We start from the raw sequence: 23,113 nt of genomic DNA, 5'->3' as shown, positions 1-23,113 counted from the left end.
TGAAAAGTCAGGGGATCACCAAAGTTGTTAGAGGTTTTCCAGAGAGCGGCATGAACTAAATTTCATCGTGGTCCATCAAAAAGTTGTCAAGATATTTAACTCAGTCAAATCTTGCACCAGATATTATACCAACCCATCCAGTACTTGTTGAGATATTTCAGTCTAGACTGAGTGCCACAGCATGGCTAAAAACAAAAAAAGGCTTATGTGTTAATTAATGGTACTTTTTAAACTTACAGTGTTTTGTAGTCACTGCTTTTCGTTTTGGCTTCTGCTGTGCTAACAGTTGTGTGTGTGGGTGTTGGGATATGTGTCACTGTGGGTCCTTTCTCTTGCGTCTTCCTTCGGTTGAGGGGCGAACGCTCCAGTTGCCTCCTCTCGGTCCCTGTAGGTGACCTGGCTCCAGATCTACACACAGTCAAATTGTCAGGAGTCATTTTGTGATAAATATGGGGATTTATTCAAGGGTGCTGGCTGAATCTCCCTGATCACCACACTGCCTCGCTACCAACAATCTTCCATCTTACAGACCTACAGTGCTGTCTGATGAACTTGCCGGAAAAATCACCCCAAACACAATAAATATTCAACGTTTTGGCACAGAGCTCTGGAGATATCTGTCTACTGCGGCAGAGAAATGCTGCCTTTAACACTTACATGCCAGCTGGCCTGGCAGACAGGGCAGATGGGGAAACGGTTTGCTCGCGGTCAGGGGTTTCACCAGCCGTGTGACCCAGCATGTCCGCCGGCCCTTCCAGGCGCTCCGACAGCGGCAGCAGAGGGGCCGAGAAGTCTCCGGTGGGGGATTCGCAGGATAGATCCCCACTGCTGGCGTACAGCAGCTCCATCTGCGTGGTGGTGCGCCTGCGAGCCTGAGGGACCAGGAACGTTTGACTCAATAATCAGCTGATGCACAAGTCAATGTCCGGTTAGTTAGTAATTATTCCAAATCCTAAAAAATACCTACTGTGGAATGGAAAACAGACATTCACTTTTAACATATTCTGTTGCTCTAACTTAGACAAACACAGGTCTACAAAGATTGTCAGTACCTTACTCCTCGGTCTGGATTCGCCACATAACTTCATCAGATCTGATGCAAGTGTGCTGAAACATAGTCAGGAAATTTCAACCAGTTATTAACAGAATTAATTATAATTATTCACATTTATATGACACTACTCTTAAGAAGAGGAAAGAGATTTTAAGAAGTAATCTGCTTTGATAATGGCAGGTCTTTAGCCGCTGTTCTGTAATTTAGATCCACTGTGAATGACATTTAGCAAATCCTGTACTTGACGGGGCCGTCTCTCCTGCACATATATCAAATTACCGTCTTTTACCACAATGTTTTGTGTAAGAATCAACTGAAACTAAACACTGAACCTTTCCTGTATTGACCCACAAAGATCCTTAAAAGATGAGCGGATAAGATACTCCTTGAACTGAATCTGCCTTTTTTCACAGCACACATCCTGACTCGCCGAAGCACAGGTGCCACTAATGACATTAGCTTCCTCCAAAGTGTCTCATTAAGCCAGGTGATTTAGCCAGCATGTGTAATAGCACAGCCTTGAAAGTTTAACCCTATACATCTAAAACATGAGCCTCCGTTTTACTCCAAAGATATAAGAACAGTTTGAATGTGAAAAGTGCTGCTGAATTGTCTGTGTTTACCTGCCCTCTGCGGCTGGGCTGGGGGTGGACTCGTCACTGCTGCTGTCATCTCCATTTTCTGCACCAGGGGAAACACACATACACACACACACGTACACATTAGCAAACTTCATGGAAAAATATGGTTCCTCGTTGAATTTGCAAAACATATGGTACATATTGTATATCTGCTAACAAACTGTATTTTCACAAAACCACAAAAGACAAAGCTACATTTTACAGCACAACAATGGTGACAGCTTCAGCAGTTTATAACAAGGTCACCAGGGGTCACCGGGTTTAGTTATAAATAAAAGGGGGGCGGTCGGGGGTCATTAGCGTAATGCGACTGGAGGCTACAGTGTTGGAGTGTGTGTCCTGTGTAAAGGAAGGATGGAGAAAGCATGAGAGAGACAGAAAGCTACGAACACAAAAATGTAGACGCACAAATCGCTGTGAACACAAGACTTCAGTTTATAGTCCTGCAGCAGCGTGGGTTTTTACTGCTGTTTAGTTTTAGTGACAACAACCTGATTAAATGGGACTGACTAGCAGGTGGTCTTACAGGGGAGACTTAGCACAACACGTCATGCACGTCGTGGCAGAGTTACTTCAGCATGGTTAGTTTTTTAAAACGGACTGAGGGTCGATGCACACTACAAGATTTCTTAATCTAGTGAAGACCAATGGTTATCATCAGCACTTTTAATCCAAAATTGCTTACACTTGAGAAAAACTAGAACTCAAATTCTTTCCTTTGGCAACAACTTATCTTGTTGAGACTCATTTTCCAACATTTTTCTGTAATCATTTGGCATTTTTTCTGTTTCTTTTTTCTTTATCTGTTTGGTTTGATGAACAAGAAATTATTTTTTTAATATTGGAAACTGGAGTTGGAAGCAAGTCACAAGAGAAAAGAAAATTGCAACTTAATTGTTGATGACAGTAATTATAATGTGTAAAATACTTTGAGTTTATTGAAGAATAACGAGCAGCTCATATCTAAGCAGCCTTCTCCTGCAAAGACTCCAAAATGTTATTTGGTGCACCTTCGACCAAAAAGGCAAAATGTTCTCTTCTGATTTTAAAGTCTATTCCCATAATTGTCTTAAACTGGGAGGAAATCCAATGGAAATATTGTGGTGTGCATGTGCCACCGCTCTCTCAAACACAGTCACATTTCTATGCATCTCATACTCACCTGGTGACAGGTAACCTAACTCTGAGTTCACACCAACACAACAGAGAAAACAAAACAGAAATCAAATCAAAATCAAACCCAAAGATGAGAAAAAGGGCTTTTCTTTATTTTACAGGCTTGATCTATTAGCGACGTGTTCTTTCAAGTGAGGAATACTTCGGTGACATCGCATCAATTGTCTTCAATTGCACACATAGAGAGGAAACTGAAGCCTGCAAAATAAACTGTAGCCACATGATGAAAGAGAAGATGACTGAAAAGGTGAGTGTGGTTGACAGGCTCGGACCAGTTATTATACTTATTTTACTGGTGTCTCCTACCTTGCAGAGCGCTGCCCAGCAGGGCATCTAGCTCTGGGTTGATTTCAGCTTTCTCCTTCAGCATGTGGAACAGCAGCTGGTTCTGGGTGGCGCTGTTAATCTCCGTCTGCTTCAACCTGCCCTCCATGACCTTCAGCTGGGAATCCTTCTGAGCGGCCTGCAGACCCTGACAGTGACCACATGGCAGACAGGTTATCACTGGAGACGCAGTAATAAATTATGTGTATATCTTAGAAGCAGTCAAACATAATGAAGGCTGCGTTTCTTCAGCATGTTGTTTCAATTACTTCCACTTCTTCATTTGTTCGGTCCGTCCTGGTTTTTGCTGCTTCGTTGAATCACATTTCCTCGCTGGACCAATTAGGTTTCATCAAATCTAATCTCATCTAATCTAATTGAAACTTAATTTAATGAAGTTGTTCCATTTAAAGTCTCATTGAATTCAATCTTATAAAGGAGCAATGGCTATAAAGGCAGTAAGCTCAAGATGAACAGATAAATTGTAAAATACTTGCCCCAACAACCAGCAACATCAACAATCAACATACAATTAAATTCACATACTACATTTATTTTGAAAGACATAGGCATCATAAATAATAAAAAATAAGTATTGCGTCGTGTTAGTTTGTAATTGATCTATGTTGGATTATAATGCTGGGGGTGGGGCTGCATGACTCACAATGACTAGTAAAGATGAAAGTGAAGTTTTATTAGGTTAAATAAGTTGCTTCCAGAGTCATAGAGAAACCTGACTTTACCTCTTGTCAGTACGTGAATGCAAACAAACACGCTAATAGAATTAAGACAGAGAGAACATTAAGTTGCTGAGGGCGGTAGGTACCTTATTGATGGCCATAGTCATGAAATGATCCAGGAGGAAGCGGGCCTCTGATAGGTTGCAGGAGCTGACCACTGCAGTAACATCCACTGTGTCTCCTTCTTCCTGTTGCCCAGAATAACAACACATTCATAAGTGTCACTGTAAGAAACTAGCTTTTGTGTAGCTTGTGCATTATTTAAAGAAAATGGTTTGACATTTTGGAAAAATATGCTGATTCACTTACTTGCCAGGAGATAGACTGATACTACTCTTTTGTCTCTGTGTTAAATATAAGGCTACTACCTGAAGCTGGTTAGCTTAGCTTAGCACAAAGACTGGAAATAGGGGGAAACAGCTAGCCTGACTTAAAGGTAACAGAATACACCTACCAGGACCTACAAAATGGTATGCCAATAAAATGAGCCTAAATTTACAAATAATGTGAATTACTGTTATAATTGTCCAGAACTGTTAGCATAATCATATGTCCCACTTGGAGACTGGTAACTGTATGAATGCTACTTAACTAAACATTTCTCCATGTATGCAGAGTCACACCTATTTATAAAGATTTGCCAGTTAATTTTTATATTTTGTTTGGCCTAAAACGGTAATTTTTGGTAGTTACGTTACAGCATGTGATGCAAAAGTGACTTCCTCTTTATATAGGTGAATGATTTCGATTGGAGAGCACTAATTTTTTCTAGCAACCAATTTATATATTTCTACAGTTTTTACTTGAACTGAAGTTTATTGGTGAAATCCAATTTAGTAAACAGGTAGTTTGAAACTAGCTAGCAGACAGCAATCCAATCCCAAGCCTGCCTTGATTCAAGGGTTTTTGTGAGCATCAGGGACTCACACAGGTATTAAACAAAATTACCACATTATATCAACTTCCAACACACTACAGCGCTCCCAATGCTACCTCATTAGTGACTGCAGGCTTACAACTGATAAATAGCTGCACAGTTTAGCACCAAAGACAGCAGCCACAGAATCTTCAAATCATAAAAACCAAGCCGCTACAGTAAGTTTCTGCCATTTCACATCCTTTCTGTCACTGTGGAAACTAACATATTCATTCACTGCCTCAATACTGACATAAAGTACATCTCAAACTATGGTATATTAGCCATGGCAAGAATCCTTTACCCTACTTTACCTTTAGTTATAAAGCATGTAGCAGGGCAGGATTGTGAGTAGGAAGTGACATCACACACAAGAGGAGGGAGGAGAGGTTACAAAAGAGAGACACCTGACCTGGGAAAAAAAAAAAAAAAAAAGCTCAAACAAAGGAGAACAAAGGAGGCTGAAGCAGAAACAGTGAGAGACTCAGTGAGAAGTGAGAAAATGAAATGAAGGAAAAGAAACCAGTACTGGGACCTAGAACTGAAAACTCTGAGTAAACTGGAGGTGGAAAAAGAAACACAAAAGAAAGGAACAAAGGATCGGTTTAAGGAGAAGAGGATTGAGCTCCGGGGAACAGGCGACAGTCTCAGGCCGGTTTGGATCTCAGCAAAACACCTCTCTCTGTCCAGGTCAAAGGCCGCACTCCTTTCAGATAAGTCCCTTCACCCCTCATTCTCCAGGCTTCTCCAGCTGACTGCTCAACTCACCTGCCCCTCACATGCCCACACACACTTACACTCATCCTCAAAACCCCCACTGACTTCCATTGCATTCATTCATTCAATTGCATTCATTCTTTCATACACCCTCTCACCCCATCCTCATATACCCACACCCCACAGACCTCCTATGAACTGAACTGAACTGAACTGAAATGAACTGAACTGAACTGAACTGAAATGAACTGAACTGAACTGAAATGAACTGAAATGAACTGCACTGAATTGAACTCCTTCCACCTAAACTGAGCTAAACTGCTAGCCTGTGATTATAGTTATTATGAGCCCGATTACGGAGTGAATTTAATTTCTGTGATTTGATTATTTAATTTCTGTAAATTGATTTCTAAAGACCAGTATTAATGATTTAATTAAGATGATGATGATATTTGTTTTTGTTGCTGACTTATTTAATATATGAATATTGAGACACCTGGGTTATGTGATTTTTTGTAGCCCTGAAGTAAGCGAGCAGCTGGGTTTTTGTGCTCTCTCTAAAGGGAATTAATATAAATAATTTAAATATTTGATAGGTTTAAGATCGATTAACTCTTGCCTGTCTGGCGCCCAACCTTATTCTTTTTATGAGAGGCAGCTTCTACGCTACAGAAATGGCGCCCAACGTGGGGCCCTGAGCTTTTGCTTTTAATTACTCTGAACTTAACCTGCTAAGCTTAAATTTTGTCCTCCTATCCTTTGATCTGTTTGGGTATTTTGAAGTGAAGTGCCTTTGCTATCTACTATGGTTATGTGTTTTTATGCTTCGAACTGTTAATGTGTGTTGTTTGGGACTTTTGACCTTTAAGTGCTGTATTCTGTGGGACCGTTGATACTCACTCTCACATTATGGCTCACACACAACCCTCCCCAACATCACCCTCTGTTACTCTGGAAATGGAAGCTCCAGATGTTCCAACTCCTGTTATCTCTCATGGTTCACGCTCTGGATTTGGGGCCCACCTACAGACTTATTTCCTCACTCCTAGTCAGCCTCAGGCTCATATCTCTGAGGTCCATGAAACCCATAGATCCTTTCCCCCTTTGGACAATCTTCCCTCAGTTAATCAATCTCTTGCTTGGGAAACGGAGGATGGGGCTCCTTTACATGATCCAGGAGGTGGAGCTTTAAACCTCACAGCTTCTTCTCCTTACTCTGCATCTCCAGTTCAGTATGAACTCCCAAGGGCAATACCTACTCCTGCTCGGGATCTGCATCAACTAGTAGACAAAACACAAAAAGGTTGGGAAAAGATGTACACAGTGATAAAAGAGCAGAGGGTGGCTATTAAAGCGCTAACAACATCCCTGGAGGGAAGTCAAAATATTTCGAAGGAACAATTTAAGCATCTTGGGGATAAAATGAGTGAAAATCATCGGGAACTTTTTGCCATGATTAAAACACATAAAGAAGGTACAGAAACTGAAATGGATAAGCTGGTAAAGGGAATCAAACAGATGATGGAAGAGGAGGTCAAACACTCTGAAACTTCACTGCTGTCAGAGATTCGATTCATGGTGGAACAGCTACAAGTAGAGATCCAACAGGAGCTTAAAGGCTATCACACTGCTATTCAAGGAAGTATTAGCAGGCTATCCAATATAGTTGAAGCTAGTAGTGACAAACTAACGCAGCTGACCACACACATGAGGACAGTGGAGAGGGAAGAGAAAGAACAGTTACAACTTCTCAATAAGAAGACTTCTGATTTGGAAAGTAAGCTGGAAACTTTCAGGGGAGTAGCTTTATCCTCCACTGGGTCTTCTGGTCCGAGTGAGGGTCCAAGTAAATCATCATCAGCCGTGGCTATAAACCCCAACATGATAAAAAGTGATCATATTAGGTTGACTTTCCCTACCTATGGTGGACCCACTGACGATCCAGACCCCCTTAAGTATCTGTCCAAGTGCCATGATTTTCTTGCTCTACATCCTTTAGCTGATGCTGATATTCTGGCAACTTTCAGGACTGTTCTCTATGGTACTGCTCGGGATTGGTGGGAGATCGCTAGATCAGAGGTCACTACCTGGAGTCAGTTTGAAACTGTCTTCCTGTCTGCTTTCCTTTCAGAAGACTACGAGGATGAACTTGCTGAACGTGTCAGAACCTGTAGGCAGAAAGAGAATGAAGCCATAAGAGACTTTGCTTTCTCCTATAGAGCTCTTTGTAAAAGGTGGAACCCGTCTCTCACAGAGGCTAACATCGTCAAGATGATCTTGAAAAACATCAAACCTCTTCTTGCTAGTCAGCTCCGGGGACGGGTTCACACTGTTGAAGAGTTGGTGCGGCTTGGTCATCAGTTTGAAAGAGACCAAATCCAGCAACTTGAATACAATCAGCAAATGAGAACTCTTAATGTCCAGCGCCATTATCACAAAAACCTTGGCTTTTCTCATCCTAATGACAAACCCAAATCCTCTGTCTTGTGTTGGAGATGTAAGGGAGACCACGCTCCTGGCTCTTGCCCCCATTACAGTTCCCCTAGTGCCAACTCACCTACTCCTTTTCGGCAGCAGGGGCCGCCAAAACACCTCCCACGGGATCCGAAGCAAAAGGGTCAATCTGGTAATGGTTCCATGAACATTATGAAATCAAGAAAACAGTTCAAGCCAAAAGCCCAACCATGTTACAAAGCATCTATATCAGAGACTTCTAATCCTCTGGATACTCTGGAGTCCACCTCAAGTCCTCAACAACTGGTTGTTCCCGTTTTCATTGGTACATGGCGTGGGAAGGCCATAGTCGATACAGGGGCCAGCTATACTCTAATGCATGAGTATCTGTGGGTGGAGTTAAAGGGGTCAAAAAATGACCTCCAACCATGGACAGGGAGTCCCTTGTATCTTGCTAATGGTGAAGCTGCCATCCCACTTGGGTGGGGAGACCTTTGTGTTGACCTTCAGGGTAGAGTATCCACTCTGCCTGTTGCTGTACTTGGACGAGAAGCTCTAGCTTATGGTATGGTTCTTGGCCTTGATTTCATCTCTAATGTGAAAATGATAATCAATGTCGCTGATAAAGTTTACAGTTTTCTGTCCACTCCATCTGTGACTTATCCATTCCAGCCCGGCAGTGCTTCAGTCCCTCAGAAACCCCCCCTGGAATCAAATCCAAATCCTCAGGTGACAAAATCCAGTCCAAGTCAAACTCTTTCTCTGATCAGCTCCATTCCACCTCCCATTCTCATATTGGAACCTGTGCGACTGGAAGCAAAAGATTACATTAATAAGGCTGTGTCTGATGCTCATTTACGAGAGGAAGAAAAGAAACAGCTATGGCAGCTCCTGCAGGCTAACCCACAGGTCTGTACAAATCAGCCTGGAAGAACTGATGTTGTGCAACACACTATCTACTCCACTAGCTGTGTACCAATCAAACAGAGACCTTACCGGATGTCTGCTGCCAAACAAGCAATTGTAGAGGAACAGTTAAGGGATATGGTCGCCTCTGGAGTTATTGAACCTTCCCATTCTGGGTGGGCCTCTCCAGTAGTTCTGCCTCCGAAGAAAGATGGCGGTCACAGATTTTGTGTGGACTTCCGGAAGGTCAATTCTGTCACTGAAACTGATGCCTATCCGCTCCCTAACATCAATGAGATCCTTGAGTCACTTTCTGGGTCCTCTCTTTTCTCCACAATTGATTTAAACAGTGGGTACTGGCAGGTACCAATGGACCCTGACAGCAAAGCAAAAACTGCCTTTGTCACTCATGCTGGACTGTACCATTTCAATGTCATGCCTTTTGGTCTCAAAAATGCACCAGCCACTTTTCAAAGGCTGATGGAGATCATTCTGGACGGCCTGAAGGGTGACATATGTTTAGTCTATCTAGATGACATCATTGTGTATTCATCCTCTGTAGCTCAACATTTCGAACGGTTGCAAGCTGTGCTGGATCGACTACATAAAGCCCACTTAACCATCAATCTGAAGAAATCAAAATTTTGTCTAACAGAAATCCGATTTCTGGGTCACATTGTCTCTGGAAAAGGAGTAAGTGCTGATCCTGATAAAGTGGAGGCCATCAGAGCCTACCCAGCTCCTAAAAACCTTAAGGAAGTCCAGAGATTCCTAGGACTTGCTGGGTGGTATCACAAATTTGTGCCCAACTTCTCAAAAATAGCCTGTCCTTTGAATGACCTAAAGAAAAGAGGAGCCCCTTTCGTGTGGAGTCAAACATGTCAACATGCTTTTGATCAGCTGAAGTTTTGTCTGATCTCTCCCCCTATCTTAGGTCATCCCAACCCAGACTTGCCATTTTGTGTGTATACTGACGCCAGCAATACAGGCCTAGGAGCAGTGTTGACCCAGAAACAAAACAATGAAAGGGAAGTGGTGCTTGCTTATGCTAGTCGCACGTTAAACCGAGCTGAAAAGAATTACACTGCCACTGAAAAGGAATGTCTAGCCATCATTTGGGCTCTAGAGAGATGGCAACACTATCTTGAACCACGACTCTTCACTGTCATCACGGATCACTCTGCCTTAAAGTGGGTTCTCTCCTCAACCAAAACCACCAGTCGATTAATCAGATGGGCCCTAAGGTTGCAAAAGTTTGATTTCATTGTGGAATACAGGAAGGGAAAATTGAACAGTGCTCCCGATGCTCTTTCCAGGATCAATCCTGATTTCCAATGCACTCTGTACACAAAGAAACTAGATAGAAACATATCAATATCTCTCGAGAAGGTAATGGAAGAACAACAGAAAGACTTGAAAGTGGAGGAAATCCTTAAACAGCTAGCTGAAGGGAACAAAAGGTTGGAACAGGAGTTTGTTGTGCTGGAGGATAAACTATATCGCAAAAAACAACTATCAGAAAATCAACACCACTACAGACTCTACATTCCCCATAGTCTGGTCCAGGAGTTACTCAGAGATTATCATGAAAGCCCTCTCAGTGGTCATGCCGGCATCTTCAAAACTTATAAACGTCTTTATGAGGTAGCATATTGGCCTGGTATGTGGACAGAGGTGAAAACTTTCATCAAACGGTGTATGGTTTGTCAGAGTCTCAAAGCTGACAACCAGAAACCGGCTGGGAAAATTCAGCAGACCAAAGTCACCTTTCCGAATGAAATGCTCGGCATAGACCTGATGGGCCCTCTGCCCAGAAGTCCACAGAGGCATGAGTACCTTTTGGTTGTGGTGGATTATTTTACTCGCTGGGTTGAGCTGACTCCCCTAAGAACTGCTACCGCCCAAACTGTGGCCCGATTTCTGAAAAGTGAGATCTTTACCAGATGGGGCGTTCCTGATTACATTTTGTCTGATCGAGGACGTCAGTTTGTGTCTGAGGTGTTCCGGGAACTCTGCGCCCAATGGACTGTAACGCCCAAACTCACCACCGCCTATCACCCACAAACTAACATGACGGAAAGAGTGAATCGTACTTTGAAAAGTATGATCGCCTCTTATGTGGACAATAATCATGCTAAATGGGATCAGTATCTGTCAGAGTTCAGGTTTGCTATTAACTCTGCGGTTCAAGAGACTACAGGAGTTACTCCTGCTGAACTGCAAATTGGCCGAAAACTTAATAGTCCCCTGGATAAGGTCCTGAAAGCTAAAGTTTGGCCCCCTAATGCCCCTGCCTATGATGTTGTCCATCAGCTGGCCCAACTCAAAGCTGATGTAGAGGAAAACATCAGGAAGTCAAAACAAAGGCAGCTGCGGAGCTACAACAAAAAACGCCGTGATGTGGGTTTCAGACCAAGGCAAAGAGTGTGGATAAGAAACTTTCCTCAGTCACATGCTGGGAAAAAGTTCACAGCTAAGCTGGCACGGAAATGGAAAGGACCTTACAGAGTTGTGCAACAACTAGGACCCTTGAACTACCGTGTGGTTTTGGAGGATACTGGTGAGGATGTACGGACTGTACATGTCTCAAATCTGCGGCCTTTCTACCCCACTGCAGAGGATTTGGAGCACATAGAAAGGAAAAGGATGCAAGAGATCTTCCAGGAAAGTTCTGAGGACGAGGATTTCAGTGGGTTCTTGGACTAAGGTGTAGGAGGAAATTTGAACGACCACCATTAGTGGTCTTTGGCGAAGGGGGAAGGAGTGTAGCAGGGCAGGATTGTGAGTAGGAAGTGACATCACACACAAGAGGAGGGAGGAGAGGTTACAAAAGAGAGACACCTGACCTGGGAAAAAAAAAAAAAAAAAAGCTCAAACAAAGGAGAACAAAGGAGGCTGAAGCAGAAACAGTGAGAGACTCAGTGAGAAGTGAGAAAATGAAATGAAGGAAAAGAAACCAGTACTGGGACCTAGAACTGAAAACTCTGAGTAAACTGGAGGTGGAAAAAGAAACACAAAAGAAAGGAACAAAGGATCGGTTTAAGGAGAAGAGGATTGAGCTCCGGGGAACAGGCGACAGTCTCAGGCCGGTTTGGATCTCAGCAAAACACCTCTCTCTGTCCAGGTCAAAGGCCGCACTCCTTTCAGATAAGTCCCTTCACCCCTCATTCTCCAGGCTTCTCCAGCTGACTGCTCAACTCACCTGCCCCTCACATGCCCACACACACTTACACTCATCCTCAAAACCCCCACTGACTTCCATTGCATTCATTCATTCAATTGCATTCATTCTTTCATACACCCTCTCACCCCATCCTCATATACCCACACCCCACAGACCTCCTATGAACTGAACTGAACTGAACTGAAATGAACTGAACTGAACTGAACTGAAATGAACTGAACTGAACTGAAATGAACTGAAATGAACTGCACTGAATTGAACTCCTTCCACCTAAACTGAGCTAAACTGCTAGCCTGTGATTATAGTTATTATGAGCCCGATTACGGAGTGAATTTAATTTCTGTGATTTGATTATTTAATTTCTGTAAATTGATTTCTAAAGACCAGTATTAATGATTTAATTAAGATGATGATGATATTTGTTTTTGTTGCTGACTTATTTAATATATGAATATTGAGACACCTGGGTTATGTGATTTTTTGTAGCCCTGAAGTAAGCGAGCAGCTGGGTTTTTGTGCTCTCTCTAAAGGGAATTAATATAAATAATTTAAATATTTGATAGGTTTAAGATCGATTAACTCTTGCCTGTCTGGCGCCCAACCTTATTCTTTTTATGAGAGGCAGCTTCTACGCTACAAGCATTACCACTATAAGCATTGTGAGAATGAAGAATTAAATAGATTACTCATATCTCTCTCTCACCTTGGCTTCCTCCATCTGCATAATGTTGGCCTGGCAGTCTGCAATGCTGTCATTGATGTAGTCGATGTTGGCGCTCAGAGACTCCAGCTCTTCATTCAGGGAAGCCAGGGAGCGGTCAGCGTCTGCACCTTCCACCGCCATCTTCTCTCTCTTTCTGGACACTCGCTCCCTGCGCCTGGTCAGTTCCTCACGTTGCTGCGATGGTGGAGGAGTTTAAAGAGGCCGGAACAAAAAGGAGTCATTACTTTTCCAGAAGAAAAGAAAAGAGGAAAAGAAGAAAAACTTTGCTCTTTTTTTTTCTTTAAAGGTTGTTACCTTCAGCAGTCGGTTCATATCCGTCTCCATGTTAGAGATGGTCATCCTCTGCATGATGATGTCACTGACACGTCTCTCCAGCGACTGCCATTTGGCCCTGGCTGTCCTGCTGAGGTAGATGCTTCCCATCCGCACTGGAGACCTCCTAAGTAGGAAGACACTACTCTTTATCACACAAGCGTGTAATACACACCACCTCACACATATCGTACACAAACTCAGATGTCACACCTGGCTCCATTGGATTGGGATGCTCCAGACGTGTGCAGCCTTACTGGTGTGGCTCGATGTGACGGCTCATGGAGAGGTTCAGGTAAGCTCACCTTCCTGCTCGTCTTCCCGGACACGGGCCTCACCTGCCGCCTGAGAGCTGTCACCTGGTTACAGTTCGCGAAACACATTTGAGTGCAAACAGAATTAGTAATGTACCGTAGTTATGGATTAATTTCAGAACCCTCCCCGAGCGTCTTACCTCTTCGTTCTTTCTGCGTAGAACCAACTCCTGTTGTCGCTTCTGGGCCTCAAGCTGCCTCACCTGGTGCTGTAAGGTGAGACGAATATGAAGAAGACACTGCTAAGTACAGCAAGAAATAAAATTTTTGAGTCAGTGATCATCACAAGAAACAAACAACTATATTAACAAATACCATTTCAATTTTCCAAACTACACAGTGGTGTTGTGTTGGATATCAGGTCATTTTAACGTATTTATGAATCTGCTTATCAGTAAATTAACAATAAAAATAAAGTGCGATAATTAATACAATGGAAATGATACGACTAGAAATAAATCTCTCCGGGAATGTTTCCATCCCTCTCACCTCGGCTCTGCGCTGGTCTTTCTTCAGAGTGGCGATCTCCCTGTTTCTCCTGCACTCTGTGGCTCTGTTCCGCTCCTGCTGCTCCTTCATCTGACGCATCAGCGACACCTGGTGGATGAACACAACAACACAACAAGGCAGGAGACAAAAAAATCAGCACTGCAACAACACATCCGTGCAAGAGCGGCTGCAAATGACCCATTTCCTCACCTTGGTCTTCTTCATCTCGGTCACATCCTGCTGGAGTTTCCTGAGCTGTTTCTCATACTGCGACTGGTTCTTCAGCAGGCGAGCGTGCTCCTTCTGAGCTGACTGGAGCTTCTGCAGCTCTTTGTTCATGGAGCTCAGCTTCCTCTCATACTCAACTTTGATCTTCTTGGCCTTCTCCTCGGTGCCCGACTCCACTGAACCTGGGGAGGAAGAGAAAGAGGGACATGGAGCAGCCTTTCATTCATTTTGTCTGAGCCTATCGTATCTGTGCCAGCGGGGTATTTAGGTACCAATTACAGTGGTTTGTTACTAAAGTCAAGTGTCTGCCTGAATGTGTCTCTTACCCATATTGTGCAGCACCTTGTCCCTCTCCAGCTGTGTGTCTCTGATCTTGTTCTGCAGCATCATCAGCTTCTGTTCGTACTGCTGTTTGAGCGTGTGCAGACGCCGCTGGCTGTTCTCCAGCTCGTCTATCAGCTTTTGTTTGATGGCGATCTCACAAGTGATGTTGGCCAGGTCAGCCTGGACGTTTTCTGCACACAAACACGCAATCATTTTTTGCTATGTAATAGTCCAAGAAAAAAGGCTGTACATAATGCCTTTTCCCTGTGAAAGATAAGTTTACCTTTCTCCTCCAGTTCTTCAGAGTCCGATTCATCGGACGTCTCTTCTCCCGCTATGTCAAAGTCTTCCTCGTCTCCATCTGCATCCTCCCCTTCTTCGTGATCGCTGCCCTCCTGGAGATGTGAAAGTACAATGTGTTAAACATCTTTATACAAACATCTTTATACAAAAGTTAGTTCAGACTAAGTAATTTGATTGGACGAGAGGCATTTCATGAGTGCTGATACAGAGTACAGCAGCACTGGTACTTTTAACTACATGCATCACTCCGCTTCACAGGTGTAATATTAACCGTTGCTGCCTCGTACCTGTGACCGACTCACACAACATCACTCCCTCTCGTGCGATATTGCTTAAATAAATAAAAATCTCAAAGCTTCACTTACCACCTCTGCCTCCTCATTGCCTCGCTCCTGGTCATTGTCTGGGACTTCCTCTTTGATAACGCTGGAGGAGAAAAAAAGCGTTAGCCGGCTGCCAACCACGGGCAGAACGTTCACACTGTAGGTCAGATTTGGATTAAGAGCATTTAAAAAATTTTTTTTATCAATGATGGGTGAAGGACACATGCAAATGATTGTTCACTTCACTGGATCAGGAGCAAATGTGGAATCAATGTTGATTAAGGAATTCACTGTGATTGCATGAGGGAAAACATTAATGATACACTGGGACCGATAAAATGATTAAATGATCATGATTCACAGTTATTACCAATCATATTACAAACTAATTCCACTGTAAGAAGGGCAGCCACACACTACTAAGATTTGTCGACCAAATACTACAGAATATAATATAATACAGATATTTTTAGTATCTTTCCCCAAATTCAACTCCAGTTCTTATCCCTTTTTTTTTTATTTTTTTTTTTTACTTATGATAAGATCTGATCAATATCTAGCAGTGTGCATCGAAGAGGAAAAACAGCGAGAGCAGAGGGTTAAGAGGAAAAGGTAAGGGCTTGGTTAAGAGAGCTGCCTCCCTCCAGGAGTGTAAACCACCTGTAGGTGCAGAAGAAGTTAGAGATTAGTTACTTTGGGAACTTAGAAAGGAAGATTTGGGGTTAAGACCTGGGTCAAGTATCAACTGAAATACTTTCAATTACTTGGTGCATTTCAGTGTGGTCACAAAATACATGAAGTAGACTGCTGTGCCAAACTAGCTGGTAATTGAATCAGTTTCAGTTTAAGTTTTCGACCCAATCCAGGATGGGACGTTGGCAAACCTGGCTTGTTCAACCTCTTGGTGGCGAATCTCTTCGTATCGCCTCAGCCTTCAGAGAGGGATGGGGATGAGGGTGAGGACGGTGAGGTGTGGAGGTGTGGAGGGGAGGAGGAGGTAGAAGACAGGCCGTGGGAAGATGGAGCAAGTGAGGGAATATTGCAAGATAGGAGAAAGACAGAGAGTGAGACGGAGCAGCAAGAAGCAGAGACTCTTGCAAATGCAGTGCGTTCCAATGATGACGCCTGATTGTGGAGATGCAGACGACAAAGACAGATTTCACCACGGCAAGAAAAACTTACACTGGTTCTTTGTAACGTGTGGATCTCAAGTATATAATATGGCCCTCACAAATATATAAATAGAAATGCAAGGACACATGGACACCGACTCACAACAGAAGGACAAATGATCATTGTGCCACAGCATGCAACAGCTTGCCCATCATCATCATCATCATCATCATCATCATCATCATCATCGGCTGTCACCATCTAAATCGTGCACACACTCCATCAAAGAAAACATCAGGGTGTAAACTGCTAATGCAGAGAGCGAAGAGATAATAACCCACAATGCACCAGGCCACACGCGCTTACCATGGCAACGGACAAAACATAAAGACCCTGCCTTTTCAGTGTCTAACACAAAGCTTGTTTCACTCTAATTTACCTCTAAAGAAGGTTATAAGCTTTAATGTCTTGTTGTTTGCTTTTGGCAGCCATGGCACAACATGGTAAAAACTGCCACAGCACCATATAGACTTGTAAAACAACTATGCCAATACAACAGTATACCTTTTTTTCTTCTTCTTCTCCTTCTTCTTGAGCTTCTCCAAGTCCTTCTTGGCCATCATGATGACGTCGCTGGCGGCCTCCTCGGGGGCGTGCAGGGCGGGGGCGAAGGAGCCGGGGCCTCCGTACAGCGAGGAGCGAGTGGAGGCTCGAGACAGGTTCTTCCTCAGGTTCTCACTCACAGCCTCACTTTCAAGAAGTTTAGCTCTGAGGGAGGCGGAGAGTTGTATTCAAATACTATCACACGTCCATTAACAACATTTTTACCTTTCACTATGTCTATGACCCGAGTCAGTGCTCGCACTCATTTTGACTCTGCTAAATGAGATTGTATCAGGATACACACCTGAGCTCCTCGATTTCTTTGATATAGTTCTGAATCATGTTTCCAATTTCCTCATTACCTTCACCTGTAAACAGAAGCATCATTTTAGCTTTAACATGGATTAATGGCGACTTGTCAGATGCACGTACAGTAGCTTTACTACAAAACTACTCTTTATTCTTACAGTGATTCACAAACTTTTAATCTAGGTTCAGCTGTACTTGTACGTGTAGCGCTAACTAGCAAATGTTAGCATGCTAAAATGCTTTACTAAAACGGTAAAATAAAAAACAAAAACAATAACAACAACAACAACAACAACAAAAAACTGCTTAACATCAGCATGTTAGCATTGTCATTGTGAGCATGTTAGCATTGTCATTCTAACGTTAGCATTTATCTCAAAGCCCCACTGAGCCAGAGCCAATAGCATGACTATAGACTCAGTATAAGTAAACAGTAAACCAAATTGACATCTACTTTTTTGTACTTAAATCAACATTAAAACTATATGAAAAAGAGTGACAATCACAGTCTATTTTTTAAGTATGTGAAAACACATTATAATTCTTACAAAAGGTGTTACCAGATGCCAAAATACGTAATTAAAGCAGCTGAATATATTATGAAGTAATTAGTTAGGAAGCATCAGTAGGAACAATAACAGCACTTCTTCAGTACTATATTGTAATAATGGGATGCCTTTGAGTAAATAGTTGTGATTTGTTCAAGCCAAATTTGTACTGATATCCAGGGCGATTGGATGGATGGATGGATGGATAGATGGATAGATAGATACATACATACAGTATTAATACATATATAGCTTCTTTTAAATCATTTTTACCGTGCTAACATACAGTAGTTCCCCACTACAGCAATGCAGATAGTAATGAGGTTTTTAAATCTGCTTCAGCCTACCTGCTTTAGCCAGAGCCTGGTTGGCCTGGTCACTGAGGATCTGTGTAAGTCTGGCTCTCTGAGCGTCAATGGTCTCCTGCATGGCCTTCACCCTCACCCTCAGGTGGTTGTTTTCTGTCTGCAGCATTGAGTTCTCATGGACCAGGTCGTTGATGCCCTCCATCCCATCTTCACCCACCATTCGCTTCCCCTGAGTATCAGACAGGGAAATTCATATCATGAAATAATAGTGTTTGTCCATTCACATCCAATACATTGATTTTATTTTCTCTTTTCCATCTACTATCCGTGTGTTCTCACTGTCTTGTACTCCATCAGCTCCATCTGCAGTCGAGCCATTTCAGTCCTCAGAGCGCTGATCTGCTGACTGGCTCTGTCTTGGTTCACCATCACCTTGTTCTTGATGTTTCGGGCTCGGTTGGCGTACTTCAGAGTGTTCAAAGTCTCCATGAAGTCCCGGTCTGACGGGCTGATACAGGCGATCATCACAGTTTGACTGAAGAGCACAGAGATGAAGAACAACAATCAGTCCCCATGGATTTTTATGAATTTTTAAGGATAATTACGACCTCCACAAGTGCTGATTTTACAGGCCTGTGAAAGGTCTTCACATTCCCTTCCATTTGTTTTGTCCTGGTTTAGATACAAATACAAATGTAATAGTTGCAAGTGTCTCACAGACCTGTTGCCACCTAGTGAGTCCTGTAACAGCCGTGTCAGTTTGGAGTCTCTGTAAGGCACATGAGTGGAGCGTTTACTCCTGTCGCCCAGCGCACTGATGACGTTCCCCAGAGCAAGCTGACGTAACAGAGGGAAAGAAAGGAAAGGCATTGAGGAGAAAGGGTTGGATGACTTTTTCAAAATTGCAGGACTGTGATGGGAAATCTGTCATGTCAGGCCCAATCCCAACATCCACCCTCATGGACTCACAGACTTTTGAGATGCGTTCCCAGAAAGCTCATGAGGGTTTAGGGCTGTCCCACTGTAAAACCATCAAATGGAAGAGGGCTCTCTAGCAGACACTTTGGGCCCATTAGTCCACATTTCTGCAGAGTATGCCTGAGAGAATTACCCACAGTTCATAGCAGTGTGACATTAAACACAGGGTTACCATGGCTACTAAAAAATGGTTTACAACTGCCATAAAAAGGGAAAAAAGAATGAGATAGATGAATGGAGCTAACGTTAACGTTACAAGGAAATAAACACACAGTTCACCGGTGACTGAGAGCCAGAACTGTGTAGTTATGTGTCCTGTGATGGCATGATGATAAAGTCCACAGCTGCTTTCATCATCTATTATCCAAATATTTTCTTTACAAACAGGGAGCGAAGTGAGGAAATGAAAAAATGAAGAATCAAAAGATCCAAACCCATAATTGTGTGCAACATATTTTGGCGTTGTTAAAGTAACGTGATAATGTCACAAAGTGCTGTCCCATTCCTCTTTATATATACCATTTTATAATCATACCATTTTGAGCCCTTGCAACCTCTCACACTCAATCACTTACCAGGGGACGTCAATTAGATCTGTGAGGCTTCAGGGCTTAAGTCTTAGGGAGTGACTTTGGGATTGAGCCTCAGTGAAAGTGTGATCAAGCGTAATTCTTGTTTTGGCCACCTGGGGGCTCTCTTACTCCAGAAAAATCTCCACAGAAGTTTATGGCTTTATATCAGGTAACGTAAAACACTAGATTAATCGACCTATGACAGCACTGCAGATTGAGACATGCCCTCCGCTTCCTCACCAGCCCACAGTTGATGGAGATGCCCTCTTTCGCTCTGTCTCCTGTCGCTCCAGTTCTCTTCAGCCTCTCTGAACCAGCCAGGTCAACGAAATGAAACTTGGCCGTCAGCGTCTCAAACTCATTAATCTCCGAGTCGCTGGCTAAACGGTTGTCTGTTACATTATCCTGGAGGAGAAACAGAAAATAAACATGAGTACAAGTTGCTTCAGCCAGGAGCTATAATTTAAACATTACATTGTGAAATTGTAGCTGATGATCATCTCAATAGAGTACACACGTTGTTATCGGGAGAGCAGACTCGAACTTGGCACAGGTGGATGGTGAAGATGGCGTGGGAGCGCGAACTCTGGACGTTCATCTGGGTGCTGGCGGTGGTGCGAGACAGAGCGCCCAGCTTTAGACACTGCATCATCTGTTGGACGAGAGACGGAGGGGAGAGAAAAAAAAATCACAACAGAAAGTGAGTATTCTCACATCATGGGTATTTTTGGTTTTAAAGTTAGTTTTAAACCTGCTCCGGGAACCTGTTGTGGTGTTAAAACTGACCTCGGCTGCAGAGGTGACGGTGCGGGTGGTGACCCCAACAGTGTAGATGCCTCCATTGGCGTCCTCGTGGATTTTGATATTGGACTTCTGCTTCCTGGCCTCGATGTCGCGCGTCGAGTCGAACAGATCCAGCACCTCCTCGTTGTACAGCTGGAGAGCAGGTGAAATTAATTTTTAGAAAAGTAAGTGATACACACAGATTATTGTTACTGATACATCATCAATGCTGTCGTTCCTCTGTCATTACTTCCCAGTCTCATCTTTTCCTGCTCAGCTGCTTCCTCACCAGCTGTTAGCAGCCACTTGTTGGCCGTTAAAAATAAAGCCAGTGGATGACCACAGAGACAGACTAATGATAGTTTAATGGCCGTAGGGTCATCTGGACACTTTAACAACCTGAACCCTTCACCCTCTGCTGACCTTTGACCTCTTGCTGTCTGCATGTCCTGGCTACATGTAACTAATGGATCTTAAGTGGACTGGATGTTTTGAGTGTTGAGTGCTGATAAATGCACCTTGATTTCTATCCTGTGAAATTGTTAAATTTTGCTCTGCCTCTATGTGTGTATGTGTGTGTGTGTGTGTGTGTGTGTGTATGTGTGTGTGTGTGTGTGTGTGTGTGTGTGTGTGCTTCTGCACCTCCAGGAACTGTGCATTGATCTTGAACTCAGGGACTGGCCTGCCCTGCTCGGTGGCGGCCTGTCTGCGCTCCTCGATCCCTTTGAACAGGTGGTTGACGGCCCGGGGAATGATACCCAGCCCATCCTCTCCGATGTTGACGTCGAAGCCGGTTCCCATGGTGTAGGTCTTCCCCGAACCTGTCTGCACGCAGAAAAAAAGACAGTCATCAAATACTTTTCCAAATGGGAATAAGGTCTATTCCTGCTTTCATCATGTGTGTATCTATCTAATCTCTCTGTGTTGTGTTTGTGAGATAAACTGTACCATGATTTAGGAAAACACAAAGTCTTCATGTCAGAATACAAGACTGGTATCATTAGAAGAAGGAGCAAGGGTGCAGCTCTGAGGAGTTTGGGGGGGGGGTCAGAGGGGACCTCTCTATGTGGTCACCATGGTGACAAAAAGAGGAATGCAACATTGAGCTCAAATTCAAACGTCACCTCTTTCCCTCCCTGTTGAAATGCCTGAAAGACCTTGGCAGTCTGTGTGTGGATGTGATAGATGAGGGAGTGTGTGTCCAAATGTGTGTGTGTGTGTGTGTGTGTGTGTGTGCGTGCGAGTGAACGAGGAAGACTGTGTGTTTTTCTGTTTTATTGTATTAGACTGCACCTGTGTGATTATGTTTCTGCACTATACTTCTGTGTGTGTGTGTGTGTGTGTGTGTGTGTGTGTGTGTGTGTGTGTGTGCGCGTGCGCGTGTCCGCGCACGCTGCCTCCCCTGCAGTCTGTGAAAGGCTCTTTGACAGGAACACAAGAGCCGCAGGAACAATGTGAAGAGAGAATAATGAACAGAAAGAAGAGGAGCGGAGGGGAAGATTAAGAAGAGGGAAAGTTTAACCGCTGTTGTTCAACTGGAGAGCAAGAGATGCTGTGTGAGAGAAACACTCCATTCCTACGTGCATTTTTGTCTTTGACAGACAATCACAGATAGCAGTCGATGACAGTTTGAGTGCGAGCAGAGTCGGTGTTACATACCGTCCTCCCGCCTATCATAACAGCAGCAGACAAAACCACCACAGAGTTATGGGACTCAATTAATTACGCTCGGTGTATTTGCATAAAGGCGCACTAATACACTTTTTTATTCTGCTTCAGTTAGTGATTCCCCTCACTTATGAAAGGAAAAAGATTATGTACGTATTGTTACCTGCATGCTATATGTGGACCGATCAGTAGCTTTAAGCAACACATTTAAATAGAAAGTTTGCATCCAACACATCTGTGATTTGCATTCCGGTCGAGACTCCTGTGTTATTGGAAGAGTTAGGATCTCACATCTTCTGTGATGAATGTTGTCTTGTGCAAAACTTAATCTGAGTGAGTGACACCATTATAATGTGTGATTTAAACAGATGGATCATTAGCATTAGCAAAGCTCGTGATGCGTCTTCAGGGGTAGTGAACCTCCATAAAACTGTGAGACTTGCTGGAGACACATTTTTAAAAAAAAAAAGCCTGGTCCAGACTGAGGAGATATGCTGAGTTTTTGTTTTTAGTATTTGGTCTAGCAAAAAAAAAAAAAAAAAAAAACCTGACACCTTTTTAACTCCACACCACCTGTTTGCAGGCTTTCTGTTAAACATCTGCACGGAGCATGTAAAACAGGTGAAGTGCACCTTTAATGGAACATTTTTGCCACTTATCTGCACACAAATAAGCATTTCAGTAAAGGCAGAGCACATCCCTCACAGTTGATCTAATACATTTTACTTCAGATCTCTTCTATACATATGAATGTGTGAATACAAAATGCCTTTTCTGAAGAGCCCAGAGCTGTGGAGTTGTCAGTGAGCAGGTTAAAGTTCCATGTTAATGTCTCTCAAATATGTTTTGATTTTGTGCTTTAGTTCTCTGCTGTGGTATGAGGTGAAGCAATCTGCTCCCGTTCTGCTTTCATTGGGTAAGAGACTCCCTCTTCGGTCTCCCCCTCTCAAGCTGATCTATCAGAGCCAATATAAAGCGGTGGTGGTGGGGGCAGGTTGGAACATGTCAGCTGATAGTGTATTGACAGAGCTGCTGTGGCTGTGAGGCCTGTTCACTCCCTTCATTTCTTGTCTGATGATATGAAATGAAATCATCTTCATCT

The 23,113-nt window shown here is 43.3% G+C and overlaps 1 protein-coding gene across 4 annotated transcripts in view; it reads right to left on the bottom strand.

Annotated features, from left to right (window-relative positions):
• Positions 1 to 23,113, bottom strand: part of LOC130163403 (kinesin-like protein KIF21A) — a 42,928-nt gene that overhangs the window by 4,953 nt on the left and 14,862 nt on the right. For 2 of the 4 annotated variants that reach the window (XM_056367582.1, XM_056367580.1), the window contains exons 3-27: positions 20,986 to 21,168; positions 20,347 to 20,496; positions 20,078 to 20,212; positions 19,801 to 19,965; positions 18,732 to 18,847; positions 18,350 to 18,545; positions 18,050 to 18,239; positions 17,150 to 17,213; positions 16,807 to 17,010; positions 15,172 to 15,232; positions 14,787 to 14,898; positions 14,506 to 14,694; positions 14,162 to 14,361; positions 13,952 to 14,059; positions 13,603 to 13,671; positions 13,362 to 13,507; positions 13,131 to 13,275; positions 12,816 to 13,010; positions 4,022 to 4,123; positions 3,178 to 3,343; positions 2,858 to 2,878; positions 1,678 to 1,735; positions 1,053 to 1,107; positions 658 to 872; positions 238 to 408 (exon numbers count right to left, since the gene is read on the bottom strand). In XM_056367582.1, coding sequence (XP_056223557.1) covers positions 238 to 408; positions 658 to 872; positions 1,053 to 1,107; positions 1,678 to 1,735; positions 2,858 to 2,878; positions 3,178 to 3,343; positions 4,022 to 4,123; positions 12,816 to 13,010; positions 13,131 to 13,275; positions 13,362 to 13,507; positions 13,603 to 13,671; positions 13,952 to 14,059; positions 14,162 to 14,361; positions 14,506 to 14,694; positions 14,787 to 14,898; positions 15,172 to 15,232; positions 16,807 to 17,010; positions 17,150 to 17,213; positions 18,050 to 18,239; positions 18,350 to 18,545; positions 18,732 to 18,847; positions 19,801 to 19,965; positions 20,078 to 20,212; positions 20,347 to 20,496; positions 20,986 to 21,168 — 3,416 coding nt within the window. Of the gene's footprint in view, positions 1 to 237; positions 409 to 657; positions 873 to 1,052; positions 1,108 to 1,677; positions 1,736 to 2,857; positions 2,879 to 3,177; positions 3,344 to 4,021; positions 4,124 to 12,815; positions 13,011 to 13,130; positions 13,276 to 13,361; positions 13,508 to 13,602; positions 13,672 to 13,951; positions 14,060 to 14,161; positions 14,362 to 14,505; positions 14,695 to 14,786; positions 14,899 to 15,171; positions 15,233 to 16,013; positions 16,062 to 16,806; positions 17,011 to 17,149; positions 17,214 to 18,049; positions 18,240 to 18,349; positions 18,546 to 18,731; positions 18,848 to 19,800; positions 19,966 to 20,077; positions 20,213 to 20,346; positions 20,497 to 20,985; positions 21,169 to 23,113 lie in introns of all 4 variants that reach the window. The other 2 variants (XM_056367583.1, XM_056367581.1) reach the window with 2 other exon arrangements.

The sequence above is a fragment of the Seriola aureovittata genome, chromosome 22 (genome assembly GCF_021018895.1).
Source record: "Seriola aureovittata isolate HTS-2021-v1 ecotype China chromosome 22, ASM2101889v1, whole genome shotgun sequence".
Lineage (NCBI taxonomy): Eukaryota > Metazoa > Chordata > Actinopteri > Carangiformes > Carangidae > Seriola > Seriola aureovittata.
The sequence above is the reverse complement of the archived record's forward strand: the minus strand, read 5'-3'. Positions and strand labels throughout refer to the sequence as shown.